A 23,871-nucleotide genomic window follows, 5' to 3' on the forward strand; every position below is an offset into this window, starting at 1 on the left:
TGCGGCCAAAGCAGCGAGGCAGCAACGCGGAAAGCGGGAAAAACCTGCTCTCCGTGCGGCGAAAGCGGGAAAAAAACCAGGTGGCAAGGGCGATCGCTCTCGGAGGAATTTTTTCCCGCCTGCCCAGGCTCGCTGCTTTGCCGCAGCCAATCAGAATGGCACGTAGCGGAGGCGTGGTGGTCGCGCGGGTGTGCGTTTAGAAGAAGCATTATACAACTATAATTTACCGTTAGTGCGATAGCGGAGGTTGAGGAATGGCGTTACCATGTAGCAAACGTTCGTTGCGGAGAGCGTCTTATAGTTTAGCGGAATAACGTTTACGTGGTTTACGTGCCCCAGCTGGCATGGTGGCACCACCTATCGGAGGGCTGAGAAGTAAGAACAGCGAAAAGGAAAAGAACATGAAGATGTCTGCCTGTGTCACCACGCGAAGCATAGTTACAAGTTTATGTTATTAATAATAAATGAAATAAGTATGAACCACACACCAATCGCTAAAACATTTATGTTACCGATTTGTTTACATCGATCTTGTAGTTAAGTCTAGACACGTTCGAATGGGAAGCTATCTCAAAAAATAGGCCAACTTATCTGTAATACTCGGTCGTCGAAGCTAACTGAAGGCAAGCGAAGTCACTTTAAAAGTCGTTTGCTGCGAACAAAGTGAATCTTTCAACAACTAGGCGAAAATCACCTCGAAGCGGATTTACGAGAGCGCCGCCATGTTTTGCGTACAGTACGTACACCTACGCTAACACGGTAACATTAAATCTGAAGAAAAAAAAGCGCGTACAGTAAGCGGTACGGGTAAGGCACGTATCTGCGCGTGCGCACTTCGATCCCGCTATCACGGTAACCCGGTATACTATAACTGTCGATTGCCACGTCATAGCGACACGTGCGCAAAAGCGCGAGATGCTCACCTCTTCTACCGCGCGGCCAGCCGAGAGAGCCATGCAGTGTGAACAGGTTCACGCGCTCGCTTCGAAAAGCCCGCTTTGCCGCGCCGCCTTCAGTGTTCATGAGCCATCAGGCATTATTCTTAGTTGTCGTCAGCCACAGCATCAACAAAGTGCATGCATACTGCCTTACAAGCGTGTAGCGAGCACTATGCTTTTCCGGAGGATGACGTAAAGTGGCACTGTAGACGCTTCCCCAATACAAAAAAAAAGGTTGTTGAATTACGGCGCAGTGGGTAGCAATCACGTGTGGTTGTAGTAGTTGCTCCAAGAGTGTTAAAAAAGCTTCAAAAGGATAACTCTTGCCACTTTCACTGTGACTGTGCTGTGCGTTAAGCAAACACCACATAGATTGGTGTTAATTAAGCGCAGGCCTGGTGTTCTTGTTACCCTTCTCTTGTGGCCCACACACGCAGTGGGGGATGGGCCAAGAATGAAGTCGTTGTATAAAATCTTATAAAATTTTAGAGTAATGGAGGTTACAATGTAAAAAATACGAATTTTACATAAAAATTTTATGTTCTCCTAAATGTACAAAACAATGCTTTTCGCACTATCTTCTGTACGCGTGAGAAATTCAGTAGCGCGGTGGTTTGCGTGATTTGGTATAGACATGATGATTGTTATAGCGCGGGTTCAGAACGATTACAAAGACGTTTGTTTGTTTGTTTCCCTATGTAAGTGGCACGTACCCACTCTGGGCGATGGGCCAAGAAAGTTGAGACTGTTAAAAGTTATTGTAGGTAAGCTACAAAATTGAAAGTCAAAAATAAAAAAAGAAATGGCGATAATGCGCAAAATATTCTATTGAATGATGATATGTAGGGTTTAACGTCACAAAAAAATATTCAGTTCAACTACAAGTAATATGCTTTTGAGCTTGTATTCCAGACTGCAGTAATAACCTGATGGGAACAATTTCGAAAACTTGGGTTTCACCTTAATAAAATGACGAATAATTTTAAATACCAGATTAAAATGGTACTCGTTGAGCAGTTATAATGAAATTACACACGGCATCAAAGGCATCCCTGTGGCAGTATCCCGAGCCTGAGGCACCAAAGCTTGAAACACTTTTTTTCCGATAAGGTCAAGCCTATTTTTGCAAAAGGACTAATTAGAAGTTGAGTTCTAATAAGAGAGTACTTTGAACATGACAAAAAAATAATGTGCAATATTTTCCAGTTCTCCGCAGAATTGGCAGAGTGATTATGTCGTCAGACCAGCCCTCTACGAACAAACATTTAATAAGGGGACATGACATCAAAATCTGGTGATCATGACTTTCGCTTGTCGAGAATGGCTCTACTGCGATTTCCGTGAATACTTTAGGCGATTATACTCCGTCCACGTGCTCATTGCTTCTATCCTATCTGTGTGAATCTATCCTATCTGTGCTAATCTTTTAAACCTGATTGCGGTGAAGTATTCTGCCACCGGGAGAACCTGAACTATTCTTCGCGTCCCTTTCTCGTCGTTCAGAGCTAGCGCTATAACAATCACCAGGAAATTTAGTGCTCATCCTGATTACCTCAAGTAACATTATATTTTGAATCTATCAGTTGCACCACCACTCCTGCACCAATCAAGGAATATTTGAACATTCGAAATTAATATTCGGGCATTACTTTTCAAGATTTCTGCCTTTCGAATGAGCAAAAACAAAATTACGTGAGCACTGCTTCGTGCTCTAGAAATATCTCACCGACAAGTGATCCATAAATTTAGGATACCCGACTATCAATATGTCATTATATTTTAAGACAGGATACATAAGGGTAAGGATGCTAGTACGCAAATATTACTTCCCTATTTTTCGGCTTTACATTCGCAATTGCAATATGGGTTTCAATATATATGCACACTTGCCTGGCCTTATAACGTAAGCGTCTAGATACTACGTGACACACGCTGGCGTACCAATAAGTAGAACAGAAAAGACACGCAGATTCAACGAAAGGAAAAAGTTAACCGTAATTCAGATTGCGCGAAATAACAATAACGCGAGATCGAAGCGGCACAAGGCCTGCATTATAAAACGCACGAATGTTCTCCTGGCCCATTTGTCGAGACTCTGGGGGTGATCGTAGACGTGGCTGGGGCTTTGGGAGAGTACTCTGATGAGTGGCAATCGAACGTGGTCGCTCCTCGACCTTAACTCGTGGCGCTGTTGATCGCCTCCACGGGTACACTGGCTGTAAAGTTGTTCGAGTATAGAAGGCGTGAGGCTTCTCTTCGACCTTGGGTGAAAGCTGCGGATATCTCTGACGGGACGTGGACCGAGGCCTTGGACCGGTAGGGAACGCACGCGTCTTCTACTCGAACTTTTGGCGATGACGTGGTGGTGATCGCTGACGTGTCAGGGACATTGGCGATGGCGTTTACCAAAACGGAAGCGAGTGTGGCTTCTTCTCGGCTCTAGGCTGATGTAATGGCGAATAAAACAATGACCGTGGCATCGGAGCCCGCGAGCTTGCCAGTGCTGGTGAATTTTGTCTGAGCGTGCGGATCCTATCAAGAATCTGCTGTGCTTCGACAGTTTGACTTTCCTCATCGACATTGAGCCTCCGCTTTTGCCTCGTAATTTGTACGTCGCGCATCTGCATACCAGACTTCAACTCAGCGATCTCAGCAGGCTCGCATCCTTGTGTTGGTACCTCGGCACCCCATGTTTGCTGCATGGCCTGCAGCACATGTGAATGGTGAAGCAGCAGTAGAGGGACCTGGCTCCAGGCATTCGTCATTCTACTCGCGGCCGGTTCGTGTCTCCACCACCCCCGGCTGACACGTAGAAGCTGTTGTCCGAGAAAATTGCACTTGTTCTTTGATGTACGCCATCAAAAGTCATCGCGTCCGGGAGGCCGCAATTGTTGCGTGACTCGGTAGCCGTTTAATCCAGAACGTCGTCTTCACCGTCAGAGCGGGAGTAGCACACAAACGTAAACAAATCACTGATGTCTTTAAATGTTCGGGAAAGGTCCGGGAAATCTGTGGTCGTACCGTGCATGTTCACAACCAGCTGAGCTCGTGAAATACCCGGAGCTTTCCGCAGGTCATGCTCTTCGGAGGGACCATTCGCCCACAAGACATCTCGAAGCGGCCTAATAATGTTCACGATGTCTAACTCAGTGATCGTCAGCTTCGAGCTAGACTTCATCGACTATCAAATCATCTTCACCTTCGTCTGACTTGGACGGGCTCATATTGCCTATATTTGAACCGAATCGCTTGCACTTGTCGTTGGGCTTAGTCCGCGGAGTTGTGAAACATTTAGCGTTAGATAGGCACTCTGAATCAAGTCCTCGCCTAGCGTTTCCGGCATCGGTAGACTGTCGCTCACCTTCATCAGCTCCCTGATCAATCCTGAGACTCACAAGAAGTTTTCGCAGGTCGGTTTCCACGTTGGACGGTGCCATTCTGTCAGGGCCTCTACTGGTCGATCCGAAGGCGAAAAACTCATTCGGGTTATGTTTCCTCCTTCTCTCGCGCTTTGGAACAACGGTGGTTGACATGATTGAAGGTTATCAGGCTACGACAAAATAGGTGAAGTTCCAGGACAGCTACTTCTGGCAGTCAGCTTCCGATTGTTGACGCAGTAAAAATACCACGAGCGCACCGAACAGCTTTGTTTGTTTGTTTGTTTCTCTGGAATCTGCTTCTTCTTCTTTTTCTTGAAGAACTCCGCACGTGGCACACATCATTGTTGCCAAACGTCGCGGAGCTAAATCACTAGACGGTAGCGTAGAAGTAGCTGGGAGTAGTTAAGAAAATCTAGCAATGAGCTAAGAGGTAACAGAATTATTTTTTCAATCATTTTTAGACAAATTCCAGGAGTGCAATATATTCCCTGGTAGCTGTGGTATCTTACAGTTTGAACATGACCATCAGGTGACCTTTTTTTTCTGCACGTGACTACTCAGAATATGACTGAACGAAAACGAGTGCTCTGGTTTGATTCCAATAATTCATAGCAGGTGTTTCAGAAAGGCGTCCAGGTTTGCGTGCTCATCAAAGACGAGCTTCGTATGTTAAGAGCTCTGTAAACGTTAGAGGTGTGTGAATATTCGAGCATTTGAACGTGATAGCATTAAAAATGTCGCTTCGCCGAAATCGCGATGTCGGGGTGGGTGGCAGCGCCGTTGGTTGTGAGCGAAAAATCGATATCACATGCGTTCACATGCGTGACCGAAAAATTGAGAACGATGCAAATGAAATAAATATTACAAGAGAATCCTGGGTCAGCTGAGTATCGAACCCGGCTCGGTTGCGTGGCAAGCGGGTGTTTTTGCAAATACAATGAAAATCCCTTCGTCCGCTTGTAAATACAGTTTAAGTAACTTTCAAACACTACAACAAAACTCGTCCTGGATATATATGCTTCACAATACAACATGTAATGTCGTAGTAATAATGTGTGGTACAAGCGTATATTGCGATAGGGTGTCGGAAAGTGTGATTATGATCACTTCATGGTTTAAAGCGGACCATACACTACCATACCCTCCTAGATTTCCTTTGCCTGCCAGATTATCAGCGGTCACTTGGAAAGCGGCAGTCGTCGGAACTACGCTGGTGGCGCGCACCTAAGTAGGGGTGTCTTCATACAGCTTTTTACGTTTTTGGAGCTTATATGCAACAAAAATAACGTAGAAAAGTTTCAAAAAAACGTAGACGTAATTATAATTAACCCTACGTAAGTGACGCCGTTATAAATGACAAGCGTTTTGCGCTCATTCAGCGACCTCTGAAATTAGTAGCAAACGCCAAAATTGCCGATCTTAAAGGCCAAGTACAAAGACCTTTACCCCTACGTTGGTAGCGCCGCCATAGATGACGGGCGTTTCGCGCTCATCCGGCAGGCAAGGGACATCTAGGAGGCGATGACACTAAAAATGACACGCACGTTACAGCGAGTTTTCTCTTCAGCCCCACTGCATAACAAGTTCGAAAAGCTTTCACGCGCACAATTACCCATGCTTCAAAACTAGCTACCCATTAGACATAATGCAGCCGTATGCGAAAGCTTCACTGACACAAGCCATTCTGAATTCAGTACACCATTGGTGCGAAGCTTAAGGGTCTCGCATAGGATTTTTTTTTTGAATACGGAATTGAATAGGGTATGATTGAACAACCGAATATATTTTTCGTATCATTTCTGAATAAACGACACTGAAGAGAATACCCCAGTAGGACAACGTGCTGGAAAACCAAACGATAATTTTTGTTGTTTTGGTTAGGAAATTATCAAGATGTCTGTACATCAAGGTGCATGTGGATGAAGCAACACCAAGGTCAAGCTCTTACAGGAATGTAGAAACTGTGCTCATCAACGCGTGAAGGGTTTCTTGCTTTAAACTCTTGTGTCACAGAAGCGAACATGTCTTCATTTTCCTACCATTTTCATGAGATCCCTGTCGTTCATTCATGAAAGAATTTTTCCTTTTCACGTCTCAGGTGGTAACAAATCTGGAAAAAAATGTGTACGATACGTACAACATGAGTGAATTATTGATTGATTCAGTGATTGATTGATTGGTTGGTTGATTTAGTGAGCGAATGAGTGAGTGAGTGAGTGAGTGAGTGAGTGAGACAACCTAATTTCGACCACAATAGGCACAAAAAGTATAGAATACGCACTACCCTAATTTTAAACAAACCTAGGAAGGACTCACCCTTGAAATTTGTAAAAGGACATTTTAAATATGAAGCTGTGGTGGTAAAGGGCCAATATATTTATTAGACTATATCGGCCGTTTGCAGATCATCATTCTTTGCTGCTGAGTGTGACACTGTCATGCCGATTCCTGAACCCAGTCACATTAGAATGTGTGCTCACGTCCCCTCGTCGTTTTTGTGTGTGTGCATGTTTCTGCCATGACATCTTCATGAAAATCGAAAGGAAATAAAGGGACAGAAAATTTTCATTTTCATCGGTTGGAATCTGTCCTCGGTGTTCTTATTTAGTTTTTTTATTATTATTTCACGTGAAAGGTGTTACAGACACCTGCAGCGGCGACTAGGGCGGCGAAAAACTGCGGCGCCAAAATTGGCCCGTGTTGCGACCTCATAGCAGCTCGCGTTGTAAAAGGGATCCTACACATGAAAACCTCACAGAGTCCCGGCAAAAGAAACTGCCTGTGTCTATTCTTCTTTTTTTTTAGCGAAAGCTTTATGAGATCACTGTATGAGTCGATTCTGATGCCATAGTTGTCCACCGCCGCTGAAGCTGGTGTCCGTAACCGCGACCTCGCAAATTAAAGAAATAATTAAATAAATAAAAATTTTCCTGGACACAACGAAAATTGTCCCCGGGTTTCCTGCGTGACAGCGCAGTACTCTACCCCATAGCTATGCTGGTGCTTTTTCTAAAGGACGCTGCTCCTTAAGACGAGGTTCGTGCGTCCGCAATGTAGTAGTAGTAGTAGTAGTAGTAGTAGTAGTAGTAGTAGTAGTAGTAGTACGTACTTACGTACCCACCTCCACAGCCAGAGTATAGGGAAAGGCACACGCGCACTCATTTGAATTGAGGAGGAAACCCACGCACGTCAATCATAAATAAAAATATAGTTGTTTCTGATAAAATAACCTAAAAAGACGAGTATCGGTGACTTAATGTGCAGTAAAATTTGCATTGAATTTGATGCTTACTAAAGAAAATCACAGCATATCCACGCAGTGCATGAGGATGAGTAGGACGAAGCGTCCATTAGACCGTCCGCACTTCGTTCTTGCTTCCGTCCATCCGTGCGTCCGTCTGTGCGACCGTCTGTGCGTCCATACGTCCGTCTCTGCGTCCATCCATACATCCGTCTGTGCGTGTGTCCATCTGTGCATCCGCGACTGCGTTCGTCCATGCATCCGTCCTTCCATGCGTCTGTTCATCTAACCATGTGCCCGTCCGTGCATCTGTCTGTCTGTACATCCGTGCGTCTGTCCTTTCCGTTCGTATATCTAGTGAGCACTCTAAGTACCGGGATCTCGCGCCTTTTCGTCATACATTCATCATAGAAGTACCGCCATCCAGCGCACATTTCAAGGACTAAGCGATAGGTGGTACGGCCCAACGTTTCTAGACTAGGTAAGTTGCAAAACTGCCCGCGTCAGACTACTCGTCACACGGCGCCACGACAGCTTCCGGTTTGGTGGCACTAGCAGCGCAACAAGCTTTCGCTAGCAGACGAAAACGCGTATTTCTTGTGGCAAGGCGCCGGAGCGGCCGTTTTGATACAGCTTTGCCAACAGTACATTATCGAGATTTGTGGTGCCGCCGCATGAACTTAATACTGCGTAATATTTAGCGGTGTAAGGCAAATACAGTATAGTTATGGTTTTCTGAACTGCCCACAATAAACAATGATTGATATATATAGCATAACATACGAGTCTGTCGGTTAGTTGCTAGTTGGTGTACGTTCGCAATAGATTTTAGGCGCGAAAACCCCAATTACAATGTCTGGCATCCTCTTTTGTGGCTGTGTTTTCGGGCTTGAAAATAAATTACAATTATGTGGCGCAATCTCGTGGCTTTTGTCTGGTTATGTATTCAGCTTTTTTTTTTGATGGCAGTCACATTCTTTAGCAACTTAGACCGTCAAAAAGCTACACGTGCGGCCATTTTCTTGAGCATGTCTTCCCTCTGCTTCTTCTTGAGTTCTTCTAATGAAACCTGTTAACACAGCTGCAGCCAAAGCTTCGAGCTGAGACCGCACTTTAAGGTATCGGTGAGCACTTCGTAGTCATTACTCACGAGTCCGCCTGCTGACACACTGGGACAACATGAACACACTTCCAGATTTTCTATGTCCTCCAGAAGTTCGGCCCATTGAGTGATGGTATCTGCATTACCAGGTGACTTGGCTAAGCGATGGTGACGGCTGCTAATGGTGACTGTCATGTCTTCTGCTACGACAACGCATTTCTCCACAAATAGCGCTCTTTTTTTTTTGAGCCCTAGAAACACCACAAAACGTCTTGTCTCGCCATTCTCAACAACTTTCCGCCAGCATGCCAACAAACGGTTTCTATGTCTTGAAGCGATATGACGCCACTAGTTGACGGCATGTCCGGACTTATTTCACTGTCTTCGAGCTCAGTGCTCGGAGATAGTCTATTCTTTTTCGCCGATGATATTCTGGAAAATTCTCAACTCCTACCGGGCAGCTTTCGCTTTTTTGTCGCGGGCCCCGCGACAAAGGTAAGCGGGCAAATTCGGGAATATTCGTGGAAAGCATCCTTTGACGAGGTCCCACTTTCCTCTTGCGATTTGTACCTTATTACCATATGACGTGAGTGAAAGTCTTGAGGATATACTTCTCATGAAAGGGCATATCACACATACGTGAGGTGCTGGACAGTTTCTTATCCGCACGGGGAATAGCGTGGTCCCATACCTCTCGCTGCTCAGGTACACGTGGGTACAGAAGAAATGTCATGGTGTCTCTCATTTCCTGTAGCTACTCTACAGCCGAGAACGCAACATCTGGACATGATGAAAACACGCAACACATACAAAGCAGAACAGGGCGCGCTGAAGCACAAAACAGTTCACGCAGAAAGAAGCCTCCACAGACATCGACGCACTGCAACATGCACAGGCGATGGAGGTTACGGGAGTGACACGAGCGAGCTAGGTGTTCTGTGAGCGAGCATGCAGCGAGTGAATCCGGATGCGACAGCAGCGCCACATTTGTCGCTGGCAGTGGCGGCACCGCGCAACATCGCTGAGTTTTGCAACTTACCTAGTCTAGAAACGTTGGTACGGCCGGACTAGAGGATTGGCGCGCACGCTCTCTCTTACGACCTGCGCTTCGTGTCTAGTTCCCACCTTTCACCGCCGCTAGTTCATGGCACTGCAGCCCAACCCTCGCTAAACCTTGCTAAAACCAAGAAGGTTACGCCCAGCGAGTGTAACGTGGCAACTTTTCCTGGTCAGAATGAGCTCAAAGTGCGCCCTTCTGTTACAAGTTGTTTTAGTAAGCATCAAACTCAAGACAAGTTTTATTGGACATTAAGTCACCGATACTCGTGTGTGTAATTTACTTCATCGAAACTACTATCTTTTTTTTATTTATGATTAACGTGCGCAGGTTTCCTCCTCAATTCAAAAGGGCGCGCACGTGCCGCGCCTCTAGTCCGGACGTGGAGGTGGCTACCTACTTCTACGACGACAACGATGACTACCACTACTACAACAGTCATCACGTACACACGACCCACGGCTAGGGAGCTTCTCCCCCCCCCCTTCCCCGAAAAAAAAACTAATATCAGAAGGGTGCATTTTGAGCATTATCTGGTTGCCACGTTGAAGTCGCTGGGCGTCACCTCCTTGGTTTTAGCAAGGTTTAGCGAGGGTTAAAGCGCAGTTCCATGAACTTGAGGCGGCGAAAGGTGAGAACTAGACACGAAGCGTGGGTCGTAAGAGAGCGCGCACGTGCCGCTCCGCAAGTCCGGCCGGTGGCACTTCTCGTTTAGTGCTTGAAATGTCTGCCGGATGGCGGTACTTCTATATGACGATATATGATGAAAAGATGCGAGAAGACGGTACTTGGAGTGTTCACTAATTGGACGGATGGATGTATGAACGGAGGCACGCACGGAAGAACGCACGGACGGACGGATGGATGAGTGCACGGACGAACGAACCCACTAACGAACGGACGCACGAACGAACGGATGGACGGTCACACAGGTAGACGCACGGACGGACGGAAGCACGAACGAAACAACGGACGGCAGTGCAGATGGAGTGGCGTATGCTTCGCCTCTTTCATCTTTATGTACTCCGTGGATATGCTGTGATTTTTTCTTTATAGCGTAGAAATAATGTCATCAGATATTGTCATAGATTCTTTTACAGTACATTTTTCATAACTACGCTCCGGAGGTACGCTGGACATAACTTGGGTTATTTCAAATTTTCGGTGATTAATTCAAACAAAATGTGTTCGGGTTTATTTATTCATAATACTGGCAATCTCGTGATGGGATTATTACAGGAATGGTGTCACATTGCCCCGCCGCGGTGGTCTAGTGGCTAAGGTACTCGGCTGCTGACCCGCAGGTCGCGGGTTCAAATCCCGGCTGCGGCGGCTGCATTTCCGATGGAGGCGGAAATGTTGTAAGCCCGTGTGCTCAGATTTGGGTGCACGTTAAAGAACCCCAGGTGGTCGAAATTTCCGGAGCCCTCCACTACGGCGTCTCTCATATTCGTATGGTGGTTTTGGGACGTTAAACCCCACATATCAATCAATCAATGGTGTCACATTGTACATAGTTCAAACAAGCAATACACAGACTAAAAATACATGCTGCAAGCACTTGAAATTTGAAGCGAATATCTCAAACATAGTGCAAAATTCGCCGTAGTGATAGGCAAAGAGTCTTTATGAATAAAAACATCAGATGAAATGCTGGGGCAAGCAAAAAACAAATACAAAACAAAATTGTACAGACAGAGTTAAAACTTGCAACATCATCAATTCAGGAAATCACGGCTAAATAGAAGACAGCACACATTCACTCGCTCGATTAACAAATTCGTCAACTGTCGGCTGTGTCAACACGGTGGGGTGCAGGGCATTCCAAGCGCGTATGGCTCGCGGAAAAAAAGAGTGGCCAAAAACATTGTTCTCGAAGGGATACTCATTAAGTGTGTGACAACGTTTATTTCGTGTTTTCCGCTTACTGTTAACCTCAACATAATTAGCCGGATTTATTTTCCAAGAGTTGTGTAGCACCAGATACAAAAATCCCAGGCTATGAAGCTTCGCGCGGCTCGACAGGGTGGGCAGATCTGCTCTTATCAAAAGAGCAGTAGGTGAGTCGGTACGCCTATAACGGTTATAGATAAAACGGACTGCTTTACGTTGTATTCTTTCAAGCGCGGCTACATGTTTGTTTTTGAAGGGGAACCAAGCCACACTCGTATATTCGAGGATTGGGTGGATAAGCATGGTATACGCTAAAAGTTTCGTTTGGGGTGTCGAATGACGAAGGCTTCGCTTAAGAAAAAATAATCTGCCGAGTGCCTTCTTTGTGATATGTTCGTCATGCGCAGTCCAATTTAAGTCGGACGATATCAAGATGCCTAGATATTTGCAGGCAGCGACGTTGCGAAGTGGGACATTTCCCAGCGAATACGAAAAATTTGCCCTCTCTTTTTTCTTTGTAATTGACATGGCGACAGTTTTCTCAGTATTTATTTCCATTTGCCATTCTCGACACCAGTTTTTGACCTTTTTTAGCGAATCATCTAGTTTCAAATGATCCTGGTAACTGTATTCGCTGGTACAGTATACAATCATCTGCGAACAATCTGATTTTTACATCGGCTACGTCTGCAACGTCATTATTAAAAAGAAGAAAGAACATGGGGCCTAAAACAGAACCCTGGGGCACTCCCGATAATACTGGAACCGTGTCAGACACATGTGCACCATATTGAACAAATTGGTAGCGGTTGGTCAAATAGTGTTTGATCCACTTGGTCATAGGTCCGTTTTCCAGTATACCGGTTAGCTTTTGGATCAGTTTGGGATGAGAAACGTGGTCAAAAGCTGATAGATAAGCGCTGACTCAGTCATTAATTTGCCGTTTACATAATACTGTTTCAACTTTTATGGTTAGTTTTTTATGTGACACCCGATCAAATGCCTTTGAGAAGTCGAGGATTAGGAGATCTATCTGTTTTTGATTTTCAATGGCTTGTGCTATTTCGTTTACTCATTGTGCTATTTCGTTCACTCATTGTGCTATTTCGTTCACATTCACTCATTGGCAAAACCCAATTTCACACAGTCCTGAAACTACTTCGAAAACTGATCGAATGCAAGCTTCATGTCGGGTAAGGAATCCCGTTAAAGTGTAAAAGGGTTTTACAACAGCAAAGCAGGAACCAGGTGTCACAAAATACGAATAACGTAAAGAGTGGGTCGTTGAACGCTCCAGCCCATCATAAAAGCCTCAAACATCATTCTTCGTCGTCGTCAGCCACAGCATCAACAAAGTGCGTGTATACTGCCTCACAAGCGTGTACGGGGTACTACACTTTTCCGAAGAATGACGTATAGTGACATTGTAGACGCTGCCCCATTGCAGAAAAGTGTTGATGAATTACGGTGGAGGGAGTATAGCAATCATCTGTGCTTGTAGTAGTTGCTCCAACAGTGTTGAAAAAAGGCTTTAAAAGGGCCACTCTGGCGGTTTTCGTGGTGACTGCGCTGCTCGTTAAACCACCACCAAGACATTTGTTAGTTGAGCGCAGCCCTGGTGTTCTTGTTCACCTTCTCTTGTGGATCATTCATACGGTGGAGGATTCGCCAATAATTGAGTGGTCTTATAAAAAATTACAGAATGGTAGAGTAATAGAGGTTACAGAATAAAGAATTACGAATTTTATATGAAATGTTGATGTTTACTTAAATGTACAAAACAATGTTTCTCGCGCTATCGTTTATACGCGTGGAAAACTAAGTGATCACCCTGATTGCCTCAGGTGGCCCTTGTTACCTCAAGCAGGCAGCTTCATTTAAAGATCGCATTAATTTTACCAACACTCGTGTACCGATAGCGCCATTGAGATCAAGAATTGTATTCTAATGACTGCTTCAAAAGACTTTCAAGAATTCTGCTTCTAAATGAGCGAAATTATGCGCAAGCATTGCTGGCACCGAGAAACGCACTACAAATTCAGGATAGACGACAATCAATATGACATTAAAATTTAACACAGGATGCATACGGGTAAGGGTGCTGGTAGATTTTGCTAGGCAAATATGACTTCCCTACTTTTCGGCTTTACTTTCGAAATTGCAATATGGGTTTTCATATATATGCGCACTTGCGCGAATTTGACGTAAGCGTCTACATACTGTGTGACACACGCTGGCGTACCAATAAGTAGAACAGAAAGGCACGCAGATTCAACGAAACGAAAAAGTTAACTGTAATTCAGATTGCGCAGAACAAAAATAACGTGAGATCAAAGCGGCACAAGGCTTGCAATGCGATCGAGAAGTGCCTTCCTAAAACAATTTTCCCGTATTGCCCCGCTTCGTCCTTCACGTGACCTTGGACGGTTTTCTTCAGATTCGAGATGAGTTATTACCATTTGTACGATGGTGTTCAAGGTCTGGCGAGAAACTCCAACTTGAAAAATCGTGTTACGTCTGTACAGCCGCTTGTGACTGTAGACGATTTATTAAAGGACAGGAAACGTGAACAAGTTCAAAAGCGTAGCCCAGGCGTTGGAGTCACTCCTGGCCAGCGTTCGACGCCAGGCTCGCGCTCGTGCCACAGCGCCAGTGCCCCGCGCGCACTTCGTTAATGTCGTCTTCTAAGGCGACATGTCACTCTTCCTCCCTTAGACGAAGTCTCCATAGCGGTCTGGAGGTCGCCTAACCTCTGGTGGTCGCAGTTGCCGAGTGGCCACTGCCTGTGACGTCGACGGTTGCGAGGGAGTGTGATCTTGCATCTCGGGCGATTCAGGCGGTTGAGCAGCTGAGCTCGATGGCGTCTCTTCTGGCGTTGCGTCCAAGAGATCGTCAGCTGCGCTCCAATCTGTCCGCGATTGGGTTGTTTGTCTGGTCTGACTCGTTTTCCTCATGTGATTGAGGTGACGCCGAACCTTTCCTTGGTCGCTTTTTACAAGCCAGGATCGTGGTCCGACGCGGCGCAGTATTTCGCCTTCAATCCAATCTGGCTTTTTCAAAAACTGCCGGATAAGCACTCTATCCCCTATAGCGAAGCGGCGTGATTTTTGCAATGCCTCCTGGCTCTCAGAACTTCGCTTATCCGTCTCCCGCTTAAGAAGATCGAGAGGGCAGAGCAATTCTCGTCCGAACATCGCTCTCGCCGGTGTCATACCTGTGGTAGTGTGTATTGTCGTGTGCTGCCGATACAGAAATCTTGCAAGTCGGCACTGTATGGACTTGTCTGCATCTTTCAACAGCGCTCTTTTCAGCTCCGCCACATAGCGTTCTGCCTGGCCGTTTGTTGCCGGATGATATGCTGGTGAGGTTGCAGCCTGTATGCCGTTCGACGCATAGAACTGCTTGATCTCGTTGGAGATGAATGCTTTTCCGTTGTCGGAGATGACCTTTCGGGGAATGCCGAACGTTGCAAAGAGGCTTCGGAGCACGTCGATTACAGCCGCGGATGTTGCTTGTGTCACGTGCCGGACTTCCACCCACTTTGTGTATGCGTCCACAACAACTAAGTAGGTGCGTCCGAGTAGTGGCCCCGCGAAGTCAACGTGCACCGTGTTCCATGCTGTCTGGGGACGGTCCCACGTAGGAATAGGAGCTTTGGGTGGGCTCTTTTGCGTTGCTTGGCATTCACGGCACTGTCGCACCGTTTCCTCGATCACCTTGTCCATTCCGGGCCACCATACGTAGCTCCTTGCGCACTTCTTCATGGCTACCATGCCTCTGTGACCCGCATGCAGAAGTGCCAAAACACGGGATCGTGCTGAGCTCGGTATGATCACTCGGGATCCAAGTGTGATGCACTCGCGCTGTAGTGCTAGTGCGGTCGCTCGTCGTCGGTAAGGAGCAAACTCATCTCCAGTGAGTTTCTCCACTGTACCATCCTGCACTGCCTTGTACAACCTCTGCATGATGCTGTCTTGTTGTGTCAGGCGTGCTATCTCGGCAGCAGTCAACGGAGGTCTCGATAACGCTTCGAACAATAGTACGTCACCTGGAGGCCAGGGTTCATCGAGACGTTCTTGTAATGGCAAACGGCTCAACGCATCCGCGTTTTGATGGTTCTTGCCACGCCTGTAGATTATGCTGTAGTCATACGCCGATAACTTGATGCACCATCTGGTCATCCGTGGAGAAAGGACTTGAGCCGTTGGCTTTTGTGGACCCAGTATGCCGAGCAGTGGTTGGTGGTCAGTGACGAAAGTCACCTTTCTTCCCGCAATATACTTGTGGAACTTGTGGGCTGCAAACACCACAGCAAGGCCTTCTCTGTCCAATTGAGCATATTTGCGTTCTGCCGGCCCTAGCGTCCGAGATGCAAAAGCGATTGGCGCCTCTCTATTCTGGTCATCACGTTGAGACAGAACAGCTCCTATGCCATATGGTGAAGCATCACAAGAGACAAGAAGCTCCTTCTGTTCGTCGTAGTGTGCCAGTACGGTCTGACTGAGCAGCAATGCCTTAAGCTTGTCAAAGGCTTCTTGATGCTTTGTCTCCCATCTCCACGTGGCGTCCTTCTGAAGAAGCTGGTATAGGCAGCTGGCAACTGTTGCCCTGTTCTTCAAGAATCTGTCGTAGAAAGCCAGCATTCCGAGAAATGATTGAAGCGCTTGTTTGCAGTTTGGTGCTGGAGCGTCCGTTATGGCTCGAACTTTCTCTTCGTTTGTGTGGACGCCTGTCTCGTCGATTCGGTGTCCCAGAAAGAAAACTTGTCGCACCGCAAAGCAGCACTTGTTTTTTCCGAGGCGCAGATTGTAGTTTCGTAGCCTCTTCAGCACTTCTTCCAGTCTCTCGGCGTGTTCCGTGGCGTCTTTCCCACTGATGATCACGTCATCTAGGTATGCGCACACGCCTGTGATGCCTGACAGCATTGTCTCCATAAAACGTTGAAAAATGGCTGGGGCTGCAGAAATTCCGAAAGGCAATCTCTTGACCCTGTATAGTCCCTTCAGCGTGTTCAGGGTCAATATCTCTGCTGTCTCTGGCGTCACGTGAAGTTGCTGGTACGCTTGTGCTAAATCCAGGGTGCTGAAGACCTTGCCTCCCCTCAAGTGGCTGAGCACTTCATCAGTTGAGGGAAGTGGGTAGTCTGCCTTCTTTGATACCTGGTTCACTGTGCAACGGTAGTCGCCGCATATTCGCAACGAGCCATTCTTCTTTCGAACCAGTACGAGAGGCGTTGCCCAATCCGAATGCTGTGCTGGCTCGATTATGCCTTGACTTTGCAGTCGATCCAATTCTGCTTCTACAGCTGACCGGAGCGCGAAAGGAACCGGCCGTGCTTTTAGGAACTTTGGTTTCGCTCCTTCCACGAGGTCTAGTTGTACCGCTGGACCGATGTGTCCTGATATGTCCTCGTCGAATACAGATTGGTACTTGTCGAGAAGCTTCGAAACAAGTTCATCGCCGGATACATCATTGATGCCCGTGATCTGTATACCCAGGTGAGGAAACCAGTTTCGTCCAAGGAGGTTACAACCTGCTCCCTTGATGACAACAAGTGGTAGTGTCATGGTTTTGTTTCCGTGCGTAACAATCACCGTTGCACATCCGAGAACTCGAAGAGACTGTCCTGACCATGTGCGTAGGAGCATGTTGTCGTTCTGAAGCCGTGGTCGATCATCTGTCCACGTAGCTTTGAACGTGACCTCACTGATGAGTGTGCAGGCTGCACCCGAGTCGACTTCAAAATCCAAGAACTTGCCATGTACGCGTAGCCGAGTCATGACCTTCTGTGTGCTGAACGCGTTGGTTACGGTGTTGAGCTCGTAAAGGGCCACGTCTGATGAGTCCTGCTGAGTCGACACTGGTGCTGAGGCAGCTGTCGAAGTTCCTTGTTGGGGATATTCGATGCTGTTGCTCGTTTTTGCTTCTTTCCGCTTTTTCAGACAGGCTTTTTCAATGTGTCCGCGTTTCTTGCAGTAGTTGCAGGAGACTGTCTGGAACTTGCAAGTGTCCGGATTATGTAGCGCGTTACAACGCCAACAGCGTTGTTTCTTCTTTTGGGCAGAGGCACTAGAGTGACCTTGGTTGTCTATCTTGCATGTGCTTATGCAGGATTCGTGAAACTCTTTAAATTCGGTTTTCACGCGTTTCTGGTCTTCGATGGCGTTTTCAGCTCGCAGTGCAAGGTCGAAAGCTTTCTTGAACGTCAAGTCCTTTTCTGCGAAGAGCCGTTGCTGGACCTGCTCGTTCCGAAGACCGCAAACGAAACGATCACGCAGCATGACGTCCATAGGCAGCATTGTCGGATTCGCTGCAGTGTCTGCGCTTGTCCCGAAATTGCAATCTGCTGCTAGCTTCTTGAGCGCCGTGACGTAATCACTGACCGTTTCGTCGTGCTTTTGGTCACGTCGCTGGAATCGTGCCCTGCAGAAGACCTCAGACGGTTGTGGATCGAAGTGAGCCTTGAGCATCTTGACTATGTCCTCGTAGCTCACTTGGTTGGGCTGCTTGGGTTGAACGAGGGCGCAGACGATGTCATAAGTCTGTTCCCCGCACAGCGTTAGCAGATGAGCACGTTTCTTCGATGCGTCCGTAATCTCGTTAGCCTCGAAGAAGAACTGTAGCCTCCCATACCAGGATCTCCAGGAGCTGGGGCTGCCGCTGAATTCGGGTAGCCGACCGAAGTCGGGCGTCGCCATGTTATTTCCTTGACGTCGGTGGAGTGCCGATGAGTCGATCCAGTCTTCCTCGTCGCCAACTGTTACGTCTGTACAGCCGCTTGTGACTGTAGACGATTTATTAAAGGACAGGAAACGTGAACAAGTTCAAAAGCGTAGCCCAGGCGTTGGAGTCACTCCTGGCCAGCGTTCGACGCCAGGCTCGCGCTCGTGCCACAGCGCCAGTGCCCCGCGCGCACTTCGTTAATGTCGTCTTCTAAGGCGACATGTCAAATCGTCCATGTGAAAACGGATCTCTCGTTCCATGTATTCGGGTTTCTTTGTAAACCACCTGTACACGTTTGGACATCTGCTCTTCAACCTTGCTTTTTGCGGGTGATGTTCAATGGCCAAACTGCGTACACTCGACGTCCCGGCCTGAAGCGCACATCTGCGTGTGTTGACCAAATCGTCCTCAGCACCATGGCACCGGTTACCACTCTGCTGAATTTGTCAAGCTTTTGCCAGTCGGGGGCATTCACCGTGGTTTCAGGCTAATGGGAAGCGCACGTTGTTTTTTCTCTGCCTTGGGTTGACAGGTGGGTGATCCCCGACGCAACGAGGACAATGGCCAAGATGTTGACCCAATTGGCTGTGCTCTAGACTTCTCTTCGGCCTTAGGTGAACGATTGCGGTCTTCGACGCAACATAGGCTCTGGCTGGGGCCTTGGTACAATATAAACCTCACGAATGTTCGCCTGGGCCCTTTGTCGAGACTCTGGTGGGGATCATAGACGTAGCTGAGGATTTCGCAGACGGTTCGGACGAGCGGCAATCGAACATGGTCGTTCCTCTACCATATGCCGTGGCGCTGTTTATCGACGCCACGGGTACACCGGCTGTAACGTTGTTCGAGTATGGAAGGAATGAAGCTTCTCCTCTGCCTTGGGCAGGGGCAGCAGATATTTTCGACGTGACGTGGACGGAGGCCTTGGACCGATATGGAAGGAACGCGTCGTCTTCTCCAACATTTGGCGATGACGTGGTGGTGAGTGCCGACGTGTCAGGGACATTGGCGGTGGCGTTTGGCGAGACGGAAGGGAGTGTTGCTTCTCCTCGGCTTTAGGCTGATGTGGTGGCAGCGGATAAAACAACGGCCGCGGCATCGGCGCCCGCGCGCCTGCCAGTGCTGGTGAAGGTTGTTTGGGCGTGCGGATCTTATCACGATTCTGCTGGCCTTCGAGGACTCGACTTTCTCGAATGGTATTGAGCCTTAGTTTCAGTCCCGCAATTTGTGCATCGTGCTTCGGCCGACCGTACTTCAATTCGGTGATCCCAGCAGGCACGCATTCTTGTGTCTGCACCTCGGCATCGTATGCTGGCTGCATGGCCTGCTGCGCACGTGAAAGGTAAAGACACAGCGAACGGACCTGGCTCCAGACATTCTTCATTCTACACGCGGCCAGTTTGTTGTCTCCACCACCTCCGGCCGAATCGTAGAAGTTGCTGTCCGAGGAAATTACACTTGTCCGTTGATGTACGCCTTCAAAAGCCATCGCGTCCTGGAGGCCGCAATCGTTACGCGACTCGGTGGCAGTTTCATCCAGAACATCAACTTCACCGTCGGAGTGGGGGTAGCACACGAATGTAAACAAGTCATAGACATCCTCAAATGTTGGAAAATGGTCCAGTAAAATTGTGATCGTGCCGTGCATGTCAACAATCTGCTGAGCTGGTGAAATATTCAGGGCTTTCCACAGGTCATCCTCTTCAGAGGGACGAATCTCCCGCAAGGCGTCTCGTAGCTGCCTCATAATGCCCACCGCGTCTAACTCGATGATCTTCAGCTTCATACTTTCATGCATGAAGACTTCATCGACTTTCAAACCATCTTCACCTGCGGCTGACTTGGGCGGCCTCATATTGCCTATAGCTGTACCGAATCGCTTGCACTCGTAGTTGAACTTGGTCCGCGGAATTGCGAAATCTTTAGCGTTAAATAGGCGTTCGGAATCAAGTCCTTGCCTAGAGTTTCCGGCATCGGTAGACTGTCGCTCACCTTGATGAACTTCCTGTTGCGTCTTGAGATGAACGAGAAGTTTTCGCAGGTCGGTTTCCGCATTGGACGGCGGCATGTTGTCAGGGCCTTTACTGGTTGATTCGAAGCCGAAATACTTCTTCGGCTTCTTCCTTCTCTTGCGCTTTGAAACAAAGACGGTCGACATGACCTGAAATTCATCAAGCTCCGATGAACCAGGCGAAGGTCTGGAGCGTTGGTTCCAGCAGTCAGCTTAGGATCCTCGACGCAGCGAAAATAGCGCGAGCGCAGCAAGCAGCTCTTCTTCTTCTCGACCTCCCCACTTGGAACACGCTGATTGGAGAGAATTTGCTGAGCTCGAGCCGAGGCTGTGTTCCAATTTTTACACAGCACGTAGACAGTCTACGTAGACTGCTTATAAGACAGCACCAATCCCATGCTCTCCGAGAATCGGAACACGTCTGGGCGGCTTTTACGCGACGAGGCGCCATCTCGCGCCGAGAAGAAACAACCAAAATAAACAAACGCAACAGTTGCATTTTGTGCCTTATTTCGCAATAAAATCTAAAAAAATCAAACGTTACTCACATTGAGCTTCTGGAGAAGCGTCTGCTTGTGTGCAGACGACCATTCTGGCGAGATTCGACCTATCTGAGCGGTTCGCTGAGTTGCTATCTTGTTTAGACAGCAAAGTAGCCTGCATCGTATTTGTCTACAATGCGGTCTTCTTGGAGCTATCTACTTTGCCGGCTACGTGAGAACTGAAATAGGACTTAAGATGGCGGCCATCCATTTAGCTGTCTACTTAGCCGTCTACGGTGAGTATTGGAACACACCCCGAGAATGCGCAATTTTCTTTTTTCTCAGATTGTGACTCTTGCCCACTAAGAGGCCGCACTCGCGTTGACGAAAAATTGGCGGGACTTTTAAGCTTCCTTTTTAAGCGTTCAACACGATAGCGATATGTGGTCTCTAGTGCGTAGTTCAACCACTTAGTGCGTACTTTTTTGTATGATGCTGCCGGAAGAGTTTAAACTGTGGATTATTATATTGTATAACCGATAAAGTTGTTAGTGGCTTGCGTTAAGTAAAAAAAAACTCTCTTTCAAGTATTCATACTAACCCAGACTCAGATCGGCCTGTAAGTCTCAGTCTGGGTGGGTGTTATTTTGGTGAGTTCGAGATGGAGTGACATCGGCTGAGTAAAAAAATGCGGACGCTGAGTGCAAAAGACTCCAAACCGTAAAAAAAAAAAAAAAACGCCAAGCCTGCGCGGAAGCCGCAGCACAGTCACAGAGAAAACTAGAAGAGCTGCTTTTCAGTGCCTCATCTAAACACTCAGTGGGTAATTGCTGCAAGCACACTTGCTGGGTACCCACTACGACATTATTAATCATAATTCCTGGGTAGTGCGACAGCATTTGCTATCATATCTTTCGTCATTGTTTTCAGAAGCGTGGCATATCCGCTAAACACTTGCGAGGAATTTCGTGTCAAATGTTCACGCAGTGGCTGACGACGATGAGGAATTATGCCTGAAGTGGGTATGTGATCTGTTCATGCTGTGGCTGACGATGATGAGGGATTATGCCTGAAGTGGATAAGTGCCACATTTAATAGGTGATCAATATCAAGCTTTCGTAATGGCTTGAAGTATTGGAAGGCCCACTAGTTACGGTATTCGCAAAGTTCTTTGCTGTTCTAAAACACTTTATTACTCATATTAACATGATTCCTTTCCTGACATCAAGCCTTCCTGAGGCAACTTTTCGAACAAGTTCCAAGCACCGGAGTGGCTCAGTGGTAGTATACTAGGCTTGCACGCAGCGAACCTGGGTGGGAGCGCCACTGTGTATTTTGTGCTTCTATTTACAGAGTTTCTTTTCCATACTGGCTACGTACACCGGCGGCGGCGGCGGCGGAAAATTGCGGTGCCGCACGTGACCCGTGTTTTGATGCAATAACAGCTTTCGCTGAGTTGAGTTGAGTTTTCGTTGAGTGAATCTCACTAAGCTTCATCTTTTATTGCCGACCTATGGTCCTACCTATACTCATCTTCAGCGTCACTCTCAGCTTTATATCGGCTGACGTTTATATTTGAGTTCATTCACGCGTACCTCAACGCACTCATATTCATGCGCCACATCAATATATACCGCGAAGACATCAATTTCTTTCATGGAAAGCTCCTAATGAAAGTATATCGTGTGAGTCGGTGTTATAGGCTTTATAACTGAAGGTATAAAATCTCAAGCCGTATTGGAGAGCACCAATTATATGAGACATTGGCATAAAAAGCATCAACACCAAGATAAAGAAATAGTTTTACGCTCGCTGACTCATGAGTCAGCTCACTCCGGCTCGCTCAGACCCACGGCTTGTCTCGAGCCTGAGTGAGACTGACTCAAACTCAAGCTAAGCCGTGAATATGAGCGAGTCCGGCTGAGTAATATGTTGGTTAGTTTGACTCCGAACGAGTTTAGTTTAAAAAACTTCTGATGAGGCTGAGTTCCTTGTGAGCCCTCAGAGCGCAACATATATTTTGGGGCGAATCTGAGTGAGCTCCAACTTTTTTGCCGAGCTATGGTGACTTGTATGAGTGAAGCTTTCGCATATGACTGCGTTTCGGTGTAATGAGCAATATGCCCCAGAGCACGAGCAATTACCTTTTAGGCTCACCTTAACCACCTTAACACTTTAAGCTCACCAATTAAAATCGGGTCACAAAGTCCCTAACAGCCCGTTTTTTTATCCGAAACAAAGCGGAAACACAGCAATAAGCAAGGCCACAAGTGCCTTCGAAGCCGCAAGCTAGGCGAATTTGTGTACAACCCATCATTATGATGGTGGCTGAACGATCACAGCGCCAGAGTGCCCTGCAGTTAATTTTTGGAAACTCTGTGAGCTCCAACGTGTCTGCTTCTGCACAGCCTCCGTGGTCAGAGCTATTGGAAGCTTCCTGCACCTCACGTGATTGCGCAGTGCCTCCGAGATCGGCTCACATTCGACCAAGTGAAGGTGCCATGCGCTAACGTCAACGTGTGAAGCCACGTCATGTGACGTCATAACGTCGTCATGACAACGTCACAGATCTTGGCGATCAGTAAAGTCACATAACAGGCGGTCTGACAGGGCGAGCTGGCACTAACCCTTGCTTGTACGTGGCGCGAAACGTTACTAAAGGCTCTAGTGTGTGTTTTTTTTTTCGTTTTGTTACAAGTTTGGTGAAGGTTTGCGCTATGTACAGTGCTGTGAAGTTGCGATGATGCAACAGTGTGACGATGTCATCAGGTGATTTCTCGCTTCACTCGTGTTGACGTCGATGATGATCACCTTTCAGGTTTGATGGCGCGTCTAAGGGTTAGTGCAATGTGAGTAGGACAAGACAAGCTGCAACCGCTTACAGTTCCAGCTGCATCCTCGCTTGCGGTGTCAGTGGACATATATAACTCGGCGTTGACCACTCTGATATAGTCATATACGTGCATGAGGCCACCAGTATCCGACGGCTGTGGCCCGTTCAGCGCACGTCAATGCTATTCGTCGACGAGAAGTATTCGTGCCGC

At 47.4% G+C, this 23,871-nt stretch overlaps 1 protein-coding gene across 1 annotated transcript in view; it reads right to left on the minus strand.

The window, feature by feature from the left end:
• The window catches only part of LOC119172311 (uncharacterized), a 139,957-nt gene extending 119,465 nt beyond the window's left edge, over positions 1-20,492 (minus strand). Inside the window, exon 1 of the mRNA XM_037423368.2 lies at positions 19,297-20,492. Within this exon, the coding sequence (XP_037279265.2) occupies positions 19,297-20,492 (1,196 nt within the window). The remainder of the gene's footprint in view (positions 1-19,296) is intronic.
• Positions 20,493-23,871: the final 3,379 nt, after the last annotated feature.

Source organism: Rhipicephalus microplus, chromosome 3, assembly GCF_043290135.1.
Source record: "Rhipicephalus microplus isolate Deutch F79 chromosome 3, USDA_Rmic, whole genome shotgun sequence".
Lineage (NCBI taxonomy): Eukaryota > Metazoa > Arthropoda > Arachnida > Ixodida > Ixodidae > Rhipicephalus > Rhipicephalus microplus.